The 21,337-nt window shown below is 38.0% G+C and overlaps 1 protein-coding gene across 1 annotated transcript in view; it reads left to right on the top strand.

The window, feature by feature from the left end:
• The window catches only part of LOC109537650 (WD repeat-containing protein 47), a gene marked incomplete in the record, with an annotated part of 121,717 nt that extends 105,048 nt beyond the window's left edge, over window positions 1-16,669 (top strand). The window contains 4 exon segments of the mRNA XM_048669939.1: window positions 1,623-1,800; window positions 6,897-7,089; window positions 10,868-11,206; window positions 15,552-16,669. Of these exon segments, the coding sequence (XP_048525896.1) occupies window positions 1,623-1,800; window positions 6,897-7,089; window positions 10,868-11,206; window positions 15,552-15,697 (856 nt within the window).
• Window positions 16,670-21,337: the final 4,668 nt, after the last annotated feature.

The following is a 21,337-nucleotide window of genomic DNA, read 5'->3' as shown; positions in this document are numbered from 1 at the left end:
TTTTATAAATTACATTTTTTGTACTTTCAATTTTGTCATGAGATTTTGTTACTGAAATTTTGCTTCTAATTGTATTTTCAGTTTTGGAGATAGTCCTAATATTAATTTTTTTACCTACTCGTTTAATTTGATCTGAAAGTCCTGGAATAAATGGAATGAAAAGGTTTATAATAGGTTTATTTTGATTTTGTTTTGTTTGTGGAAATTCAATTTCGTTTAAACATTTTTCAATAAAAGAATTTTGATAATTATTGAAGTTTAAAATTTCTTTGATAAATTGTTTTTTTTTTTTAATTAGATTGATTACAAATTATTTTTGCTCTATCATATAGACTTTTCACGATACCTTTTTTTACCATTATCGGGTGATTTGAGTTGAAATTCAAATATCAGTTAGTATGAGTAGGTTTTCTATAGACCAAGGTTTCGAAATTGTCTAAATTTTTCTGAATCAGTATATCGAGAAAAGGAATTTGGTGATTTTGTTCTTTTTCGATAGTGAATTTAATTGTTGGTTCTTTATTATTCAGATAAGATAAAAATTCATCAAGTTTTTGTTCGCCATGACTGTAAATAGAGAATACGTCATCAATATAACGCCACCAAATTATTGGCTTAAATTTGTAACTATTAATGAAAGTTGATTCAAAATTTTCCATAAATAAAATACTGAAAAATGGGGATAGTGGATAGCCATTCCAAATTTTTGCTGATAAAAATTGTCATTGAATTGAAAATAAGTTAATGCTTAGTTGTGTGCATTCTTTAAGATTGACGTCATTTTGTAATTTTTGTTTGATTGATTGATATTTAAAGTTTCATCAACAGGACCGTTAGTGAATAGACTAACATCAAAACTTACTAGAATATGGTTTGGATTTATGTCTATGTTTGATAATTTTTGTAAAAAATATTTAGAGTTTTCAAGTTCAAGTTGGGCTATTTATCAGGGGATTTAAAATGTTTAAAATATATTTGGCTAAGGGATGTGTAGGTGAACTTACACTACTAACTATTGGTCGTAAAGGAATATTAACTTTATGAATCTTTGGAACTCCGTAACAATCAATGTGTTAATTTTGATCTAACGTAACCTGTGAATTCATGTTTAATTTTTTTTAAAGTGTTATACATTTGATTTTCAAAACGTTCTGTTGGATTTTTGTTTAATTTTGAATAACTTTTGTCATTTAAAAGTTAATTAATTTTTTGATTATAGATATTATAATCCATGATAACGGTAGCATTGCCTTTATCAGCAGGTAAAATTATAATTGTTTTATCTTTTTTTAAAGACATTAATGCTTTTTGTTCTATTGAGCTTATGTTTTGTTTAATTTTGAAAGGTTTTTCTAGAATTATTTTTGATCTTATACGAAATCCTTCCCGTTGTGCTTCCGGTAAATTTTGAGTTGTTTCTTCTATCTGTGGAAAACAGTGGCGAAAGTACGTGTTTTCCTCCTGAGAATCAAGAAAAAATTACGTTAATTTTCTTGTAGGCGTGTTCATATATTGAAGTAAATATTTTCAAAATTCCATTATTAAGTTATAGGGTACCGCTTGTTTTTCGATTGTATGACGTTGGTTGTTCGAAATTGATTGATTGTCAAATTTGGTTTCAGGGAAGAACACCAAACTTACCAACCTATGGTTCTTTTTAAGAGAACCAAACATCACAAAGGATCCATCTACTGTTTGGCTTGGTCGCCAGAGGGCGATTTGATGGCCACCGGTTCCAACGACAAGACTGTCAAGCTGATGCGTTTTAATGTGGACACTTCGAATCTCGAAGGCGAAGAGGTGTGTATGCAGAGTTTTTCTGATTTTCACACTTTTATTTTTTTAGAATGGGTTGCATACTTTTGCAAACTATAATCAGGAGAGATTTAAACGTTATATCGTTGATTAGTGTATACAAATATCCAGGGTGTCCCATAAGCACATGATCGAAAAGGCATTGCGAGTAGGCCTGGGTAATCTCTCTGAGTTGATAACTCATTTATTAAAGCGGATTGAAGCTGTACGAGACCCGAGACTGGAATTTTAAAAAACCTCATTTTTAACTCATCGTTTAAGTAACGTTGTCCTAGCAACGAAAGGGGGAGTTACTGCCCCGGTGCGTTGTGTTGGCGCACCAAGCCATTTGCGCAGCACCGCGCCAACTTTTATTAAGACTAAACGTCTGTATCCTCAGATATTGAGCTCTTCAAAAAATATGTATTTTGTTAATAGCGAAGGAATGATAAGGTGCATTTTAATGAAACTGGCTGTAAATGTAGTACACATATGTAAAACTCGTATTTTGATGAAACAGCTGAGTTCATTCACTTTGGGCAAGTAATTAATTCTAAAGGGTCGTGGTACAAAAAGTTTTTGTGGATGGAATCAATTATTTCCACTTTGTGGAAGCTCGCGTGAGATCGTATGCGTTTACGCTGCGCGGCACCGAGTTCGAGACGTTCCAGATTAACGGACATTTGCACGGATAAAAAGGACTTTGCGAGAGACTGGACAATCTGGTGTCCGTTTAATTGATCGTGCGAGTCGTCGTCAAGAACGAAATGCGATCGCTGAATTTTAAGCTTGATTCTCATGAGTTCGGAAAGCGGATTGTGGATCGTGCGCGCGCAGCCCACTACTACCACTACTACACGCGGCAAAAATAACGCAGTTCACATGTATTCCGTATTATATATCCGTATACCCTCAACAGTGTTGACAGATMTTTCTTGAAACAAGCTGTTAGATAATTCTCGAGTACTTCACTTCAGTAAGTGAAATGAGGTTGTGAGGCGAAATATCACATTTTTCATTTGATCACCTTTGATTGGCGTCAAGTTAAAAGTTGAAATTTCTTCTACCCAGCAGTTTGAGGTAGATGAAATGGACGTTTCAAACCAAAAGTTAAATCCGCTTTCAAAATCCGCAAAAACTATATAAATTAAAAAAGAATTTCGGTTCTAATGGAAGATTTGCCTGTCGATCTTGCTCAGATGTGGTACTTGCATGATGGTGCTCCTCCGCATTTTAATGCTTCTGTGCTTTGAAAAACATCTGCAAGCTGGCAAAACAGAGCGGCCAAATAGCAACAAATAAAAGGAAATATTAAAGGTTGTCGAAGACTTCTACGAGTCACTATGCAGCGGTAAAAGGTTGTGAGCTTGGGCACCAGCATAAATAGAGATCAAAATCAAGGGTCCGAGGATATTCGAAATATTACCTATATACCCCGAAATAAGAGGGGCAACTAAAAGATAGGAAAAACATTGAAGCAATTGGCGACGACGGCGTAGTTGTCGAATCCTAAAAAGGGGGCGGAACTACGTTATTAAATGCATTATGCAAGTTATTTTATGCTTGCCTACAAACTGGGACATCTTTCCAGTGGGAGCGTATTCGGATCGATTATCATACTGCGTAAGAAACAAGATATCACCAACCTGCAAAATTACTGACTCATTAGTTTGCTATCGCATATCAAGTGCTATCGTACAAATGAATTTGACCTATATCAACCCCGCGAGCAAGCTGGCCTTCGAACTAGATTTAGCACAAATGACCATCTACAAAGAGTCAAGTCCCTTATCGAAAAATGCATCGAATATAATAAACCCCTATGCATAATTTTCGCCGATTACGAAAAGGCACGCAATAAACCCGCATAAAATTCTTCAAGCTTTTGCTGAATGCCGTATCGATTACAGATGCATCTATCTCATTAAACACGTGTACCAAAGATCAAGACACCACGAATATATCACCAAGAATATATGTTCAAAAAGGCCAACTTTGATGACATGAGCGTGAGCCTAGATGGCGAAAACCTAAATCATCTGAGATTCGCCGACGTTATCTTGATTAACGCATATAGTATGGACGAAGCAAAACAAATGCTAGGAGGCTCACGGAAGGGTCAAACTCTGTTCGAGTCAAGATTGTTGAGTCCAACAGAGTTCAAATCCGGGTTGTAGATAGCGGTGCGGGGGGGCTGTCCACAGGGCAGCTGCCTTCCCCCCCCCCGCCCTAAGCCTCTCAGAATTACCCCTGTGGATATGCAGGGATGCCGCCGCTACGCTGAAGAGGATGGATTGCGGCTTCACGAGGCGCCACGCTTACCCATGTTTGGGACACGAAAGAATCCACCCCCACCTGACGTCCCCACAGGTTGCAGGTCAGGTTGCCCCCACCTCACGGTGGACTTAAGTTAGGAAGGGAGTTCAAGGTGGAAAACCCAGCAAAATAAATCTGACGGCCCGAAAGGGGGTGCAATGTTGGTACACCGACGGCTCACGGGCGCCCAGTACAGGATTGTCAGGGGCGGGAGTGTACCGGCAAGACACCAATCGGGAGCATCCATTTCGTTGGGAGGTTGGACGACAGTCTTTCGGGCGAACTTATATGGAATCCTCGAAGGTGCCACAAACAAGGAGGTCATAGAAGGAGAGATTGAGATCCACTCTGACAGCCAAGCGGCCCTAAATGCTTCTCAGTGTTAGGATGGACAGTAGACTGGTCCAGGAGTGCTGGGATGCCCTGAGTAAAGTGGCAGAACAGAAACAGGTAAATTTGGTCTGGATTCAGGCGCACATGGGGTTCGCGGGGAACGAGCAGGCCGACGCATTGGCCAGGCGCGGATCTTCTGAGAGCCCGATAACTGTCGAACCTCACATAGGCCTAAGTAAAAGACAGCTAACAAGCTAACTCAACGATTGGGCACTTAAAAGTACCACAGAGTCATGGAGAAAGACGGAAGAGAGTAGACAAGCCAAAGAGTTGTTTGGCATGTCAGGCGAGGCCAAGGCAACGTCCAAATTGCTGATGACAAGGAGTTGCTGGGCCCTGAGAACTCTGGGGTTGGGGTCATGGCAGGCCACTACGGTCTGAACAGACACTTACACCTACTTGGAATCGGTGTTAGCCTCGTATGTCCACAATGTGGAACGGCAGGAGACATCGTATTACCTTCTAGGAGTATGCCACCACTGGTCGTCCATGAGGAGGCGCCTTCTGGGGCCTCCACACCCTCCTGCACGGAGACCCTCCTGTCTTCCCTAGAGTGGAGACGGATCTTGCCCTTGGTCAGGGAGACGGGGCGCCTGGGTGGTGAATAGGAGGGGTAGTAAGGCGGGGGTGGATGGAGGGGGAATGGTGAAAAGGGCCTCTAAGGCTTACTCGCCGGACCCATTTGTCATGCCTGAGGCAATCAAGATAGGCGGAGTCAGCATAGAGCAAGTAAGCTCTTATAAATACCTTGGTAACGAAATCTCTCTTCGTAGAAACAACCAAACCCGTAAAATATCGGGAAGACTAGGCCTAACATGGGCGGTCTTTGGGCCATAAAGCTGCGCAATATCTTCAAATCACACATCCCAATAGGCTTAAAAATAAAAGTGTTCGACCAGTGCGTGTTGCCTGTGCTGATGTACGGGACTGAAGCACCGACCCTCACAAAGAACATAACAAATAGAATAAGTAAAATAGAGTGGTCGAGACAGGCATTTTCCCAAATATAACATTAAGGGAACGGTCCGGAATGACGGACTCGATTACCCGTATAACAACCTTAAAATGGAACTGGGTCGGTCATGTGGCGCTACTTTTGGACAATTGCTATACAAAGACGATCCTTGAGTGGTGACCGCGCCAAGTAGAGGCCGTCCCCCAACCAAATGGAACCCCGACATCAAAACGAGAAACAGCAACTGGATTGAGGCATCGTAGGATCGGCAAAGATGCAGAAAGGTACGGCAGACCAGTAGTGGACGCGATCGGTTTGATAATACTGATGATGAACGGCCCATTTAAGTAATAGTTTTCCTCACCAGTGGATCAGAAAAATAAGGAGAGATGTTCCTGTCCATTGGCCTCCCAGGACCCCCGACTTATCGCCATTAGATTTTTTGTGGGCAGCCTTAAATATAAAAGTTAAAGCCACTTCTGGGGAATCTCATCAACAGCCAGTCTGTAGAATAGAAAACGAGGTAAACATACTACGGGATGATCCAGAGAAGAATCCAAATCAATTTTAATCGAAGAATGGAACTATGCATCCATGAAAATAGCGGGAATATCGAACATATTTTGTAATTTATTTTATTTGTGTTGTATTTTGTATGAAACATAATGGGTCATTGGTAACAATCGCAAGTCTAATTTTTGAAATAAATAATTATATTTTTTAGGTTCTCGGCTGTTGATTGTTAACTCACGTCTCAGTTTTGTCGCCACGACACCGACGGAAATGCATTTTAAGAATTAACTGCTGAAATAGAATTATAGTTTATCGTTTGCAGATTTTAGTTTCATCATTTTGGTCCTTTTTTATTAATAATAAACGTCATTCGAAACGAATTTGTGAGATTGATTGACGAACGCTGAAAGTTTTATAATTAATTTATGCCTCGACTATCACATTTGCAGTTAATGTATAACATTGTTAAGTGGCCCGAAAACAGAAATATTTTTTTAAAGCAAAAAAGCAAAAAAAGCAAAAAAAGCAAAAAAAAAGCGCAATTTGCGCAAAAGCTATTAACGCTATACAATTTTGCAAAAAGCACAAAAATTTGAAGAAAGGATTAGTGTATCAACTTAAAAAAAATAAGTTGACTCTAGCTACCAAATAAAAAGTTCTGGAATTTTTTGTACCACGACACTCAAGAATTTATTGCTTGCCCAAACCGGATGAACTCGATTGCTGCATCAAAGTATAAGTCTTAAATAGCATAAAATTCACAGCGAGTTCTATTAAAATGCATCGTACAATTATCCCAATAATGCAAAAAATATATTTTTTAAAGAACTTTGTTAAAAATTAAGTGAGATCGTCTTCTTTTGATCCAAAAAATGTGGCAGTACCCTTTTGATGATATGCTTACATTGCGTTTCATATTTCTTAGGTTGAACTATCCATGCACGACGGAACAGTCCGTGATCTGTGCTTCTTGGAAGATACGACAAATAAATCAAGTTTGCTGATCAGTGGTGGAGCAGGTGATTGTAAAATTTACGTGACTGACTGTGCTACTGGAACGCCCTTTCAAGCACTTAGTGGACATACAGGCCATATTCTCGCCTTATACACCTGGGGTGGTAAGTTTTTCAAGCAAATTTATTTTTGGGCGTGAGATTCACCTTTCAGGGTTTAAAAATATCTGCTGTTAATTTGAAAACGTTCCACCTTTAATAGCTTTCTTGCAGTTAAAAATATGAAAAATCGTGGTACACGTCAATTTTATTTGGAAGGGGGACACTTTAAGCGAATATTTTTAGCTTTATTGTTTCAACACCCTAGGAGGGGGTAGATGTCACTCTTAGAATCTTAATGCCAATGGGGGTCAAGTTGCACATTCAATCCTCTTTACACTAGTTACTACTTTGTTGCTTGTTGTCGAGAGGTTTTCGAATAATCGCTTTTCAATGTTGCGAAAACAATTAAACTTGCATGCATTAAGATTTTAGTTTTCAAATTAGTGTTTAAACAAAAATTATGGCATTGGCTTTCTTTACAAATTATTAGAAAATTAGATTACACCGTTAATGCCAACTGCATTTTCGAAGAAAAATTGTCCGATAATGCGCGACCACAATTCCCACCAAATAGCGACTCTTTTTAGATGCATCTGTGTCTGAACGACCACTCGTGGATTTTCGGAACTCCAAATGCGACAATTTTGTCGATTAACGACGCCATCAAGATGAAAATGGGCCTCGTCACTAAAGATGATTTTCGTTGAAAAATCACCGTCCAATTGCCGTTGTTCCAAAACCCAATCAACAACGGCTCTTCGTTGCCCATGGTCTTCCCGATGAGCTTTCTCTCTTCGAGCTCTATGCCGAATTGATGTGGTTGGGTTTTTCTCAACATTTGCACGTACTGCTGCGATATTTTCAGTCGAGCGACCAGGGCGAACGCGTGTTTCTATTTTCACTTCATGAACAGACCCAGTTTTCTGAAATTTCTTCATAAATTTTTTCACAGTGGCTTCAGTTGGAGCATTCCGATGGCGGCCCATAATTGTACGCATTTGCGAACTGTGGCTGCAAAACTTCCAGCACTTTGATAATAACTTTTATCAATAAGAATTCGTTGTTGAGCATTGTACCGCTTAACTTTACTTAACCTCCTGCTGTCTACTAACGAACCTCCTTGTGGTGAATCAATATGATCCACCACAGCCTTTTTTTAATGTCAAATTAAGACGCTACAAATGGCGCGCAATTCAAAACCGTCGCTCTTAAGGTGCGTCCAGACAGCAGCGCAATACCGCGCCAAACATTCGCGAACGTTCACACACAATTTGCGCCTTGCGTCTACATTGTACATCTACATGTTTGCATTTGCCAAGGTTCCATCTTGCGCGGCGAAATAAATGTGCTGTTTATCATGGATGATGCTAAAATTGCAGCGACAGTTTTCATAATTTTGTGTGATTTATCTAAAAGGAAAAAGAGAGTGAATAGGCGTTGTTGGACGACCCGTATATTTCAGAGCAGAAGTGCTTATACAGGAAGCTTATACAGTGGCAGTGATTTGGTATGCGACCTGGCAATTGAAGACACTGGACAATTTAAAAATCTCTGTTGCTTGTCTAGGCAAAGCTAGTAAATGCAAACCATTTGCTGGAATAAACGTCCTTCTGTTCTAAAATGTATCAAGTTCTTTCATTTAAGTTTATGTGAATGTAATATATGAAAATACCTTGTCTAGTTCTTGTTGTAGGTTTAATTTTGGATCTTTCCCTTCGAAATGAAGACAACAATTAACTTATTTTTGCTTTTATTTCGTATTTTTTATTTTGTAAGTGGTAATTAGTATTACCGCGATCCCATAATTCACGCTGATTTTCATATAAATTTATCAGATGTAATCCAGTCTGTCATTTTCTTCAGACTCGCACAAGCGCGCATAGTAAACTGCTACTAGCGTCCAAACTAAATTTGCCCGAACACGAACATTTCTTTGATGTACCGACATCAACCGGAACATATTTGTTCGCGCGCGATGTCGCGCGGCTTTGCGGGTTCTTGCACAGGATACCGTCTAAATTAGTCATATTTCTTGAAATTTGCAACGTTCGCGAATGTTTGGAGCGGTATTGCGCTGCGGTGTGGACGCCCCTTTATTGGATAACCTTTTATATTGGTTACAAGTACAAGACAAGTAAAGAATGGAACAAAATGATAATCATTGTACAATGTTCTCGCGCATCGTTTTAATGTGAATAACTGCGTACTCAGCATATGTCCTGGTCAGTAGAGGTGGTACAAGACCGTGAGTTGAGTTAATTCATGCATTCAGGTCAGTGTTTGTTGAGGAACGAGTTGAGGTTTTGTGGATGTGCGGTCATTGCCTTTTGACATGCAGCTCTCTACTATTGAATAGCCCTGAGGAAGACTGAATATATAGTCGAGACGTAGGCTTTTTCAAGAAAATAAAGAGTTTCTGTTCACCGTCCCAAACCCGCTAAACTTAATACCAGTATTTATAAGCCAGGGACGCTAAGGATGAGAATGATTATTATAAACTTTTTTTTCTGGTTTTAGTAGGTTCGTTTTGTTTCCATTTGTGATTTTGCATAAATTTTTCTGCATTGAAAGGTTTTGTTCTGCTTTTAATAAGTTTTGTAAATGACACGTAAGTACACCTTAAGTTGAAAGTTAGACGTCTGAAATTTGACATATTAAGTCATCTTCACCTGTCATCTTTAAGGATATTTGTTGTACAAATAATCATAATTTATGAAAAATAGTTTTTTTAACGTAAAAACCGGTACACATCGTATTGCCTTATAAATCGTTTAACAGCGAATTGTTAAAAGAGCTACCTAATACGGTATGTACTTTTTTTACTGTCCATATGAAAAACAAACGTTGATGATGGTTTCTAAGAAACGAAACGATGGGGTACATTTGAATCAACACTATCTTATAGATCTCGAAAAGGTGCCACGTGAAAACAATTTTTTTTATATGATTTGAAATAACTTCAAAAATGAAAAAGAACAAAAATCCGAAAACCCACGTTTTTCTGAATATCTGAAAAATTTAAATAAATACTTCTTTTTTGAAAACGCCATGTATCTGACCATTAACCGACTTCGGATCTCTCACGGTTTCGGAGATCCCCATGCAATGCATTCTTATCTTGGACACCCTGTATACATATATTTAACCAGCAGTAAAAGAGGTCGATTCCTCGTTCAATTACGGCAAATTTTACTCTCCGAGAACAATCAATTTGCGTTTTATAACACAACTATTTGACCGAAAAGTCTCCCCAGGGATGATAAATATTATGTATTTTCGACGTTATCATGCGTTTAAAATTTCGAAAAGTTCAATAGAAAAACTAACCAGAAATACGAGGTAAACCTACTGCTTATCAACAAATATCTGTCTGGATGCATGCTTTCCGTTGTGATTTTTTATAAAAATTTATGACAATCGTTTTTTTCAAGTAAAATGTTTACTTATTTTTATACACGTTTTGCAATAGTCTTTTGTGATGTTCGCAGTTTATTTCTAATGACCGTGAAACTGCGTTCAAATATGACTCAATAGCAATGCTAGAAGTGTATCTTTAGGAACTAGTCACGTGACTAGTTAGCAAGTTTTTTAGACATCTAAATGTGAACAAGGTTTTCAATTTAATTAATGTTTTTCAAGACATTTTAAATGGAAAGACGCCAATTTTGAAACACCTTCTATTTTTTTGTCAGTTGTATCTTTGAAAACTCGTTTCAATTTTTGTCAAACAATGGAATTTATTCAAATTAATAAAATATATATTCAATTTAATGCAACGTTTTAGTTCGTCCATAAGGGCTTTGAAAGATTGGATCTACAACAAATGATTTTTAATTTTTAGGTGCAATGTTTGTTAGCGGCTCTCATGATAAGACTGTTCGCTTTTGGGACCTGCGTACTCGGGGCTGTGTCAACATGGTCACTCCCATAACTCAAGTGGGCGGAGTGAGCGGACGTCATGGCTGTCCCGTTGCTAGCTTGTGTGTGGATCCGAGCGGGCGGCTTCTTGTGAGTGGACATGAAGACGCGACTTGTGCTCTATACGACATCCGGGGAGGACGAAATGTGCAGTGCTTTAGACCACACTCCCAGGACGTGCGCAGTGTCCGCTTTTCCCCATCTGCATACTATTTGCTGAGTGGCGGATATGACAATAAGCTGGTGCTGACCGACTTGCAAGGTAAAACATGTTACGTATTATTTTAGGAGTTGGCACAAATGTAGTCTCGATTTTCAATGAATATGAAGACAATGAATTAAGCAGGTTTAGATTTGACATGTCATTGCAAAATATTAAGCTTTAGGGTGAAAATGTCATTTGAAACCATCCGAATTTTTTGTGTTTTGTTGTTTATGCACGAAAATAAGATTGTCCGATGCTAGTCGCTGCTTAATCGTGTTTTGGGTGTGAACAATGCAATATATTATAAATTAATTGAAATTTAAATTGATTGAAAATATTAAAAAAATAAAACTCCACATGTAAATTTGAAACAAATTGAAAAGTGCGTAAAACTATTGTTTTCTGCTATAGACTTAAAAACAAAAGAAAAAATTTGAGATAATGTTCAGGGTGATTCAAAATTCGCGCCATTCCTCTGGAGGTGTTGTCTGGCGGTGTTTGAGGAGTACAGAAAAAATTGTAAAAAAAATTGTTATTAAAAGCTGAGAAATTTGCAAAAAACGATATTGGAAAAACGGCAACAATGCTTTTCAAGGTAATCTGCCTAATTAACATCACGTAAATACCTGTTGCATGGTAATTATTAAAAACTCCGGTACCCATGGAATTGGACAGAAAGTGACAATGAAATAGACAAGGATAAACGGCAAATTCAACAGGAATCGTGAAAACACGGAACGTACTTTTTCGAAATGTCAATTATTGCCCTCATAACCTGAACTATTAATTTGTTTACAAATTACAAATAAACGTACATTTGATTCTTTAACTCCAATCATGTGTGTAATCCTTATTATCCAATCTTCTTCAGCAGCTTCTCGTATTCGTTTAATTAGCTACTGCTCAATTTGTACCAGTGTTCAGTTAGCGATTGGTTTAATGTGTCCTTATGCTCTTTTTATCGTACTTGTAACAATCTGTTTTTTTTTACTTTTTTGAAATAAAAAACATCATTGCCGCTTTGACTTTTGATCAAAAAATTATAGAAGAAAACGTTTTTAATATCTAAAATTTTGGTCATTTGAAGAAAGGATCGTAATTTTTCTTTTTCAATGATTAATTATTCCAATATGCTACCAATTAAATATGGAACGATCTCAAAATAAAGCTTAATAACAAAGTTGAAATTCTATTTTCAACTGTTATATGTAATTTTTTAGAAATTGTCAAAAAAAAATTATATATTTGTCTCGTACTCTCCAAGTGAGCCCCTATTACCCCTCAAAAGGAATTACTTTAATTTTGAATCACCCTGTATATGAAATTTACCTCTAATTCAATTTATCTTTACCGCTTTAAGCAATTAAGTTGCCTCAAACTGATACCAAAAATTCTCTCTCCGATTGATTTTTGGTTTATTCTAACTGGCGCAGCCAAATTCCAATTTAAAGATAACTTCTCAAACTCAAACAATTTTCAACGTATCCTTAAATCGACTTTGATATGGAGCTAAGAGGAATGAGGAAGTTTTAAAGTTATCTTCAAATTTCCTTTTATTGAGATTTTTCGTGAGTTAATGCCACTGGAGCTGGACTGGAACTAAAGATACTTTTGTCAAACGATAGTTTAGAGATAAGCTTGACTTGAAAACAGATGGATTTCTTGATCAAATTGCTCTTTGACTTCACTCGCTCAATTTACACGCAACTAATGCATTCTAAGTATCTTTAAATCGACTGACTGGATTAAGAAATAGCAATATCAAATTAAAGATAATTTCGATTGAAAAATCAACTCAACCCGTAACTCAACTAGTGGTAAAAATAAATGTATCCTTAATTTTACGGAAAAATTATCTACTTTCGATTGAGCTAATATGAAAATCTTGAGATCAAATTGAAAAAGTGTGGGCGAAGGTTGCAAAAGTTGAAAGATTCACGCTGATTCAACCAAAATTGACGTTGATGATTTAAAGATAATCAGGTTTTCTAAGTACATGAAAATTGTGGAAACTTTGCCACCAAGGTGTTTAGTTAGGTTCAGTTCAACTGACTCAAACTGTCCCTAATTTATCTCTACATTATACGAAAACCATAGTAGGATTTAAAGGTAACGGATTTTATTGCTTATTGCTGTGCTTTTGTGCTTTCAATTCAAAAGCACATTTTGTCAATTTGCTTCTTAAAACTTTTCTCAAATTAAAGATTCTTCACTTTCACGTAGGTGATGAGTCGGTTATCTTTAAATCCCCCTGTGAATGATGAAAGCTGGACTAAAAACAGCGCAAAATAAATCTTTAAATTATTCACTGATTGTTTTTATGCATAGGAAAAATTTAATAAAGATAAAGAAGAAAATAAAAAAGACACCAGCCATTGCCCAAAAATGTATTTCAATTTCTAAACTAACTCTTAAATGCTCAAAAGTTTTCAATTTGGTTCTCTCACGAAAACTGAATGGTGGGTGACGACGGCGTGGGCGGTTAAAATAGTGGTAAAGATAGTAATGGTAACTAAGTGAAAAATTTTTGAAATTGGGCAATTTCAGAAGGCGAAAAACGGAAAACGGCAATTTTTCCAAAAATCTTTACAAAAAATGTTATTAGGTTTTCTATAAGGTGAGCATAGACTTAATCGGCGAAGTGGCAGTCCTGGTATCAGATCGCGATGTAAATAATTACCTTATCACAATCCGAGGGAAACATTGACGGTTGATCACTATACAGTTCGATCAGTTTATAAATTCGCGAGTTCAACTACTGATGGTGGCCCTGCGAAACGTCAAGCTACTCGTTGTCGAGTGACAGTTGAGGCCTTTTTATTTATTGGAGTTGATGACATTTATAACATTAAATAATACTCGCACACTTTTGGATCTGTATCTATTAGAGGTGGGTTAAACGAGTATTTTACCTAACAAGGTTACAACGTTCCGGTTTCACGTCGGTATTAGGTTTCAAAATGAACATCTTACTTTTAACATTTTTCATTAAACATGCGCAATGATGATGATGTTGGTAGAAATAGTAATGACAAATAATGATTTAGTTTATTAAAAGAACAATTTTTAACTAAAGCTCTTAGATAAAATAAAATATCCTAAAATTGAAAACAAAACATGGGTCAGCAGTACCTGCTTACAGAACAAAAGAACTGATAATAAAGATAAAGTATATAAATAAAAACTGAGTAAAAAAAATATACGCTTTATTTGCAAAAATGTTTAAAAATTTAATTTTCATTTAAAAATAAAAAAAATTGGATGATTGACAGATGCTTTTTACTGAGTTCGAAGTATTACCCGAGTTAATTTTGGTACCACCGAAAAACACTTAAAAAATATGTCTACGTTACAACGCCTATATAACTAACTTTCATTTCATCTTGTGACTGAATTTATATCTAAAAGTGGCAAGCTTGCTTAAATGCAGGTGCACATTCTGCTTACAACGTTTATTATTTTACATTTCAACTGTGATTTTATCTTAGACTCTAAATTTGGTCATAGCTCATATGCAAGTGCACATTCGGCTCAGTTTGCTGATTATAGGCATATAACATCTCGAACTAAGTTTATTAATGAGAGAAATCCCTTTTTTTAAGATTTATTACAGAACGTCAGAAAACTAAATACTTCTAGGCTAAAAATGCTGAATTAATATCTAATGCATATCTGAACGATTATGGATTCTGGAGAACTGAACAGTAATTCTTATAAACGAAAAGTGATAAACACAATAATCAAGACAACACGCCACTATACATATTTTCCGTTGACAAATGTTTACTGAAACTGCTGCAGTTGGATAGAGCTCGACGATGCCGCATCGATTTTGTGCTCACGCGAACCATTTTTTCAGGTTTATGAGACGGTTCCAAAAAAAAACGTTTAAATCGGCAAACGGCTGCAGCTAGATAGATCGCTCGACGTTGTCGCATCGGTTCTGTGATGTTGCGACCGGCTTTTTCGGGATTATGAGACGGTTCCAAAAACCACCGGTTAAATTTGCTAGCTGTAACTACGGTTTCAGGTTACACGTTTGTAACAATGTTATTTTAGCGGTTACGTTAAATACCGACCATCCCTAGTATCTATTGCTTTAAAATCTTGCAAGAGTTGATTAGAACAAAACAAATTACAATCAGTTGTAAACATCAATGTAAACAAAACAAGTGTCAAATTACTACTTAACGTTTTTTACACCCATAATCATTGTCACAAATAACGAAATAGAGAGGGAATGCCTTCCCAAAAATGATTAAGAAGACCTTATTAGTCAACAGCATCTTTTTTTTCAATGAATTTAAGCAATTAAAGTAAATTCTTACTTAAATAATATAAAAAAGGCAAATGCTTTAATTGAATTATTGAATTATTTATCAATTGATTTTAATTTTCACAGGTGACTTGACCCTACCGCTTCCAAGTGTTGTTGTGGCACAACATTCAGACAAAGTGATATCTGGGAGATGGCATCCAAGCGAGTTTTCGTTTTTGTCAACTTCAGCTGACAAAACATCAACTCTGTGGGCTTTACCGCCAGTCTGAGGCTTGCAATCTACATAGAGATGTCTTACGCAAATTGGGCTCTCGTTTGTTTTTTTTTGTGGACTTCATTAACGGGATCTTGGTTTTAATCTGTAAAAAATGTATGTTTTTAACATTTGTCTGATCACAATTTTTCAGCACTGCAACTGCTAAATTGAAATTTTGCAACTTTTTAAAAATTAGCTTTAGAATCTCAGAAATAGTACTTTGACGGAAGTTCTCTCTTCGAAATAATTTTCTTTCAACTAGAATATTGTCACAAAAAAATTATAAATGATTTACAAAGTTGTTTTGTGTCAAGTTCTGCAGTTAGATTTAATTGTAAACCTTTACAAAAAGCCAAAAAATCTTCAATCTGAGGGTGTAAATATAAATTTAACGTTTTTTTTTCTAAAAAATCGACCGTTTTCTTACATCTTTGTGAGATTTGGGATTATTGTCTTAAAATTTGAAAACCTGCATGCCAAATTTTTACAAAACGTGGAACCATAGGGTCTGAGTCATTAATTATTCTTCAAATCGGGGTTTATACTCTTAGGCTCTTCTACGATTATGGTTTTAGTTCGAACCCAATGCGAATATTCAAGAAATATATCTAAATTATTAACAATTTACTAGAACAATTTGAACGTTGCTTTTAATGTTATTTATTTATAGCATGAACAAATGTAAATAAACACTTAATCTTATAATAATAATAGTATATGATCGGAAGTAATTTCACTAATTTGACCTGGTAACAAACAGATACATATTCAAATCTGGGAGAAGAGATCAATACAAATGTTTTATTTATTTCATTGAGATTTTGTTAAAGCAAATTTCACATTGGTTTAAAAAAGTAAAACAATGAAATCCGATCTTGGTCCACTCGACTCATTTTTATTTGTAGAAGATTTTAGTTTATTTAATTTTAGCTGGTAAGTGTTTGCATTAATTATATGTGTTATTCAAATAAATGACTAATGGAAACTAGTGCTTTTTTGTCTCAGATCGATTTAGCTTAATGGAAGTTTACTTTCAGTCCGAATACTGAGTGAACATACCACGATTTGATGGATTTTTCGAGTTTCTAGATTTTTTCTGGAACGGTGTTTAAGCAAATGCTCACAACAATTGACAGCTTTGTCGACTACTTAAAGCTGGGTTGACACTTTAGAATTTTCGTGCCCGAAAGTACTTGCGGCAACTAAACTTCTCATCTGTACACGGCACAAAAGTTTAGTTGCCGCGTGTCTGAATTGCTTCGTATACTTGGGGAATAAAAACAAATGTGTTTTTTAGCACATAGTAAAAATACGAAATTTTGTACAGTAAAACGTTAAAAGAATACGTACATAATTTACGAGCTGCAAACTAGGCGAAGGGCGGGACGAGGGAGCGGTAACGCGGCGCATCCTTCATAGTGGTGGTTCTAGGGCGTAGACGGACGACAGCCGGAATCGAGAAGAAGAAGAAACGATTCATATCATTCCAGTGTCTCTGCAGTTATCCAGTCTTCACTCTTGACATTGACAGAAGGAAGTATCCCTGGGGGCCTCCCAGGGAGTCTCACTTGTCTCGCCTTCCCCAATAGAAAAAATGCCAATGAGCACGCAATCCCTCTAAACGCTGTTGCCCGATTGTGTTAACTAACTTTAACAACAGTTTAGTCTCGCCTACCTCATTCCTTTATTATATTGGCGGACTGTACCAACCTTTTGGTATAAAATAATACACATAAGAATCGCTCGTTTTTCACTGTACTTGTCTTTATCTATGTCGTAGTAGTAGTAGTAGTAATAGTGTGGGGGCACGTGATGGGTCCGGTGAGCCGGTCTTAAAGACCCTTTTCGCCATTTTCCCTACATCCGTCCGCACCTTTCCTCTCTTGATCGTCGCCACCCAGGCGTCCCGTTTCCCTGGCAAAGGATAAGGATCCGTCTTCACTCTAAGGAAAGCAATTTGATGCATCAGAGTGTGTAGGCCCCAAGGAGGCACCTCTTAATAGGCGAGCAGCAATGGTAGCCTCCTAATAAATGATATAATTTTTCCTCGTGTCCTCATAGTAGGTGTAGGTGTCTGTTCAGACGACAGCGGCCTACCATGACATCAACCAGAGTACTCAGGGCCCAGTGACTCCTTGACATCATCAATTTGGATGTTGCCCTGGCGTCACTTAGTATTCCAATCAGCTCTTTCGCTTGTCTACACCCCTCCGCCTTTTTCCAATTCTCGGTGGTACCTGTAAGAGCCCAGTCGTTTAGAGCGTTCTCGCTACCTGTGGGTTACTTAACCCTATGTGAGGTTCGACAGTTATCGGGCTCTCAGAGGATCCGAGCCTTGTCCATACATCGGCCCTCTTGTTTCCCGCAAACTACATGTGCGCCGGAATCCACACCAGAGGTTCACCCACTATGAGTTCCCACGAGTTCTGGAAGGCTGATGTTATGCCATCTTTAACCTTCTTACCTCGAGATCCAGCTCCTCTCTGGAGGTTACGTCATCTTTAGAGGATTCCATGGACTGGCTAAGTTGGTCCCTGTGTTCGGACCAGTCAGCTTTACTCGGATTCCTCTCTTGGGTCCTTTTTTGGTCTTGCTGGACCGTCTCAATTTGGAATTGGATCATGCGATGGTCTGACTCCATCATTCTTCATCTCCACTCTGTTGGAGTACAGAGCAACACCCCTAGTGTTTGTATCGGAACTTCCCCATATGACGGTATGTGCGTTCGCATCGATACAATACTCGACATTTTTGAAAATTGTATAAGGTTAAGCATGTCTTCGGTGGGGAGAAGTTGCGCATCTACTCCTTAGAACCTTACGGTTATTAACTTTTTCTCATGTTCTTACTAGAAGCTACGAACTGCTAACAAAACATCCCTGGTATCTAACTGCGCCACAGGGGTGACGCATAGATCCTCGGATATAATCATGCAGCTTCGGGGCCTGTCGTTGGGGGGCGATCCGACTATGGTGTTATAGCCCGCCACCCTGAGGCCTCTGATTTGGTCTCTGTAGACATAAGGTTCCTGTAGGTATTAGTACCCCCTGTCTCTTCGTTCCTGCTAGAACGCTGGACAGTTCGGGGGTGCACCGTAAAAGCTTTTATGATGACCAACTCATACCACACCACCCAGCCGGCGCTCGCCAGCTCTCTCCTGGTTTCCCGTTGTGCTTCGGTTTAGAGGTGTCTCCAACTTTTGACACCTAATGCTCGGTTTTGCAATCCGAGTATCTTCACCACCTTTCCTTCTTGAAGTTTGGCCTCGCACCTGAGCACGAAGCCGATTTCCGCCGGCCATGGGGCTTTCGACGCCAGCACTGGAGCAAACGTCAGGTTGTCACACATAAGCCTTGTTCTATGGGTTGTCCCTAACCAGCGGCCATGCAGCTTTGAGCGATCCAGCCCTTGATCTCTCCTTTTCGGCGGTTACCAGGCCACACTCTGTTTACCTAAAGTTCCGAAAGCGAATCTCCGGCCCCGGGGGGACAGTGGAAGATCCCGCCTTCATCTCCATGAGATGAGCTCTGAGCGGCTCTACTTCCTCAGGCAGAACGTTGCCATCCGGACTGTTTGATCTGAAGATAACCTGGAGCTCTCTCCCGAGGTCCGAACTGTATGTCCCGGTACCAACAGCACCGGCTGTCGCCGAGGCGGTTCCCCTATGTGGGGGTGTTGCCATCTAAGAACGCAATTCACATGACACAAAAGACTATCGAGCGATTTCGTCTACTGTCGGTAGCAAACTGAATATTCATATACCTTTTCGAAAAAAGACACGGAACTACAGAACAAAGATGATTATATAATCATCTACTAGTTCGCCTTTTTTAACATTTTTGTAGAAAGTGCCTGTTCGCATTGCAATATTTCCAAAGACAAATTTCACGTTCCACCTTAACGAAAGTCAACAACAAGTAAACGAGAAATGCTCCAAGTGCTGATCATTCACTAATTTAATTTTAAATTTGGGCAATTGACATTTGTCTGAATCGAGTTCTGCTGCAGTCATGAATGCACAACGCCAAAAGTAAATACAGGGTGATTCAAAATTAGCGTCATTCCTCTGGAGGTGTTGTCTGGCGCTGTTATAGAAGTTCAGAAAAAATAGTAAAAGAAATTAATTGTTATTAAAAACTGAGAAATTTGCAAAAAACAATATCAGAGATACGACAGCAATGTTTTTCAAGGTAATCTGCCTAATTAACTTTGCGCAAATACCTGTTGCTTCGTAATTATTTTAAACTCCGGTAACCATGGAATTATACAGACTGACAATAAGATAGACAAGGATAAACGGTAAATTCAACAAGATTTGTTGACGAAATGTCAACCTGCGCTCATAACCTCAAATTCTGTGGGGTTTTGTGTTTACATAAATAATCTATACAACACCAAACATTTGAATGGTCAACTCCAAATAGTACTCCAATAGTACCTATGTAATCTCCTTATTATCCACTCTTATCAAGCAGCTTCTCTTATTCAGTTAATTAACTCCTGCTGGATTTGTATCTCCTTGTGCTTGTGTATCGTACAAACGTGGTAGGAATGTAGCCCTTCCTCGGTATTTATTTGGTGCTTGGGAAAGTGTCAGTTATTGTGCTCTGAGTGCCCCTGGAAGGCCCTGATTCGGTTATGGCCAATACTTGTTCCTCTGTGCCTGGAACCCGAACATCAATTGTCGTCCACTATCTTCCTGGAACCACTTTCCTCGCCCTTTGTTGGCGTGAGTTCTTTCAGCTTCTGCCATATTACTGTAGCACTTCCCCTGAACTAATCGCATATCCGCAAATTCGTGAAAGAAAATTCAAAGTAAGTCACAGTTTGACAAATTATTGTTATTATTGAGAAGGGCTATCCACCTGTAACTATCTGTTATTGACATAAAACATCATTGCTGCTGTGCTTTTTGATCAAAAGATTGCATAAGAGAACTTTTTGCACTCTCGTTCTGGGTCCGCCCGGCAGTGTTGCTTTTACGCCGATTCCCGAGGTTGCTTACAAAATATTACCTTCTTGTCGGGCTTGCTCTTTTTGTATTATATTTTTGTCAATTTCCGCTGGCTTATTGTTTCATCTGTTATCCCCAGATCTCATGCCTTAAATTAAATTAATTTTTAAAAATGTGTCATTTAATGCTCTATCTAGTGCTCCAGCTCAATGTGATGCTGAGAAATGGGCACAAAGTGGAAGAATGCATAACATTTTGGTCTAATCTTATTCAAGTTTCGCCTTTTATTTCAAGTTTAAAAATTTATTGTAAAGTAACCAAGAGGTCAATCGGAACCAAAGCTAAGCTGACTGTTTGCCTGGCAGAGAATATGTTTCTCTTTCTTTTCTCAATTTTCCTTTTTCTTGAATATTTGGTCCTTTTTACAAACAACGTAACGTAGTAACCCAACGGTGCAGTTGCATTACAGTCACCTACTTGATAAAACGTTACTCACAAGAAATGTGGTGACCTTTTATGGGACTTAAATTTTAACACCTAAAAAAATTTAGGTGTTAAAAGTCTAGTTCCGGGACTTTTAAAGCTTAAATCGATTCAAAGTGCGGCGTAGTGAGACGCGATGAGTTATAACTCATTAGCCGACAGAGCGGCCACAACTCAAAAGCCCAACTCAACACAATATTCTTTACGCATCGCTAG

This window comes from Dendroctonus ponderosae, unplaced genomic scaffold (assembly GCF_020466585.1).
Source record: "Dendroctonus ponderosae isolate FM_Combo_2020 unplaced genomic scaffold, Dpon_F_20191213v2 Dpon_F_20191213_9, whole genome shotgun sequence".
NCBI lineage: Eukaryota > Metazoa > Arthropoda > Insecta > Coleoptera > Curculionidae > Dendroctonus > Dendroctonus ponderosae.
Note: the sequence above shows the minus strand (reverse complement) of the source record. Positions and strands in the feature narration are given on the sequence as shown.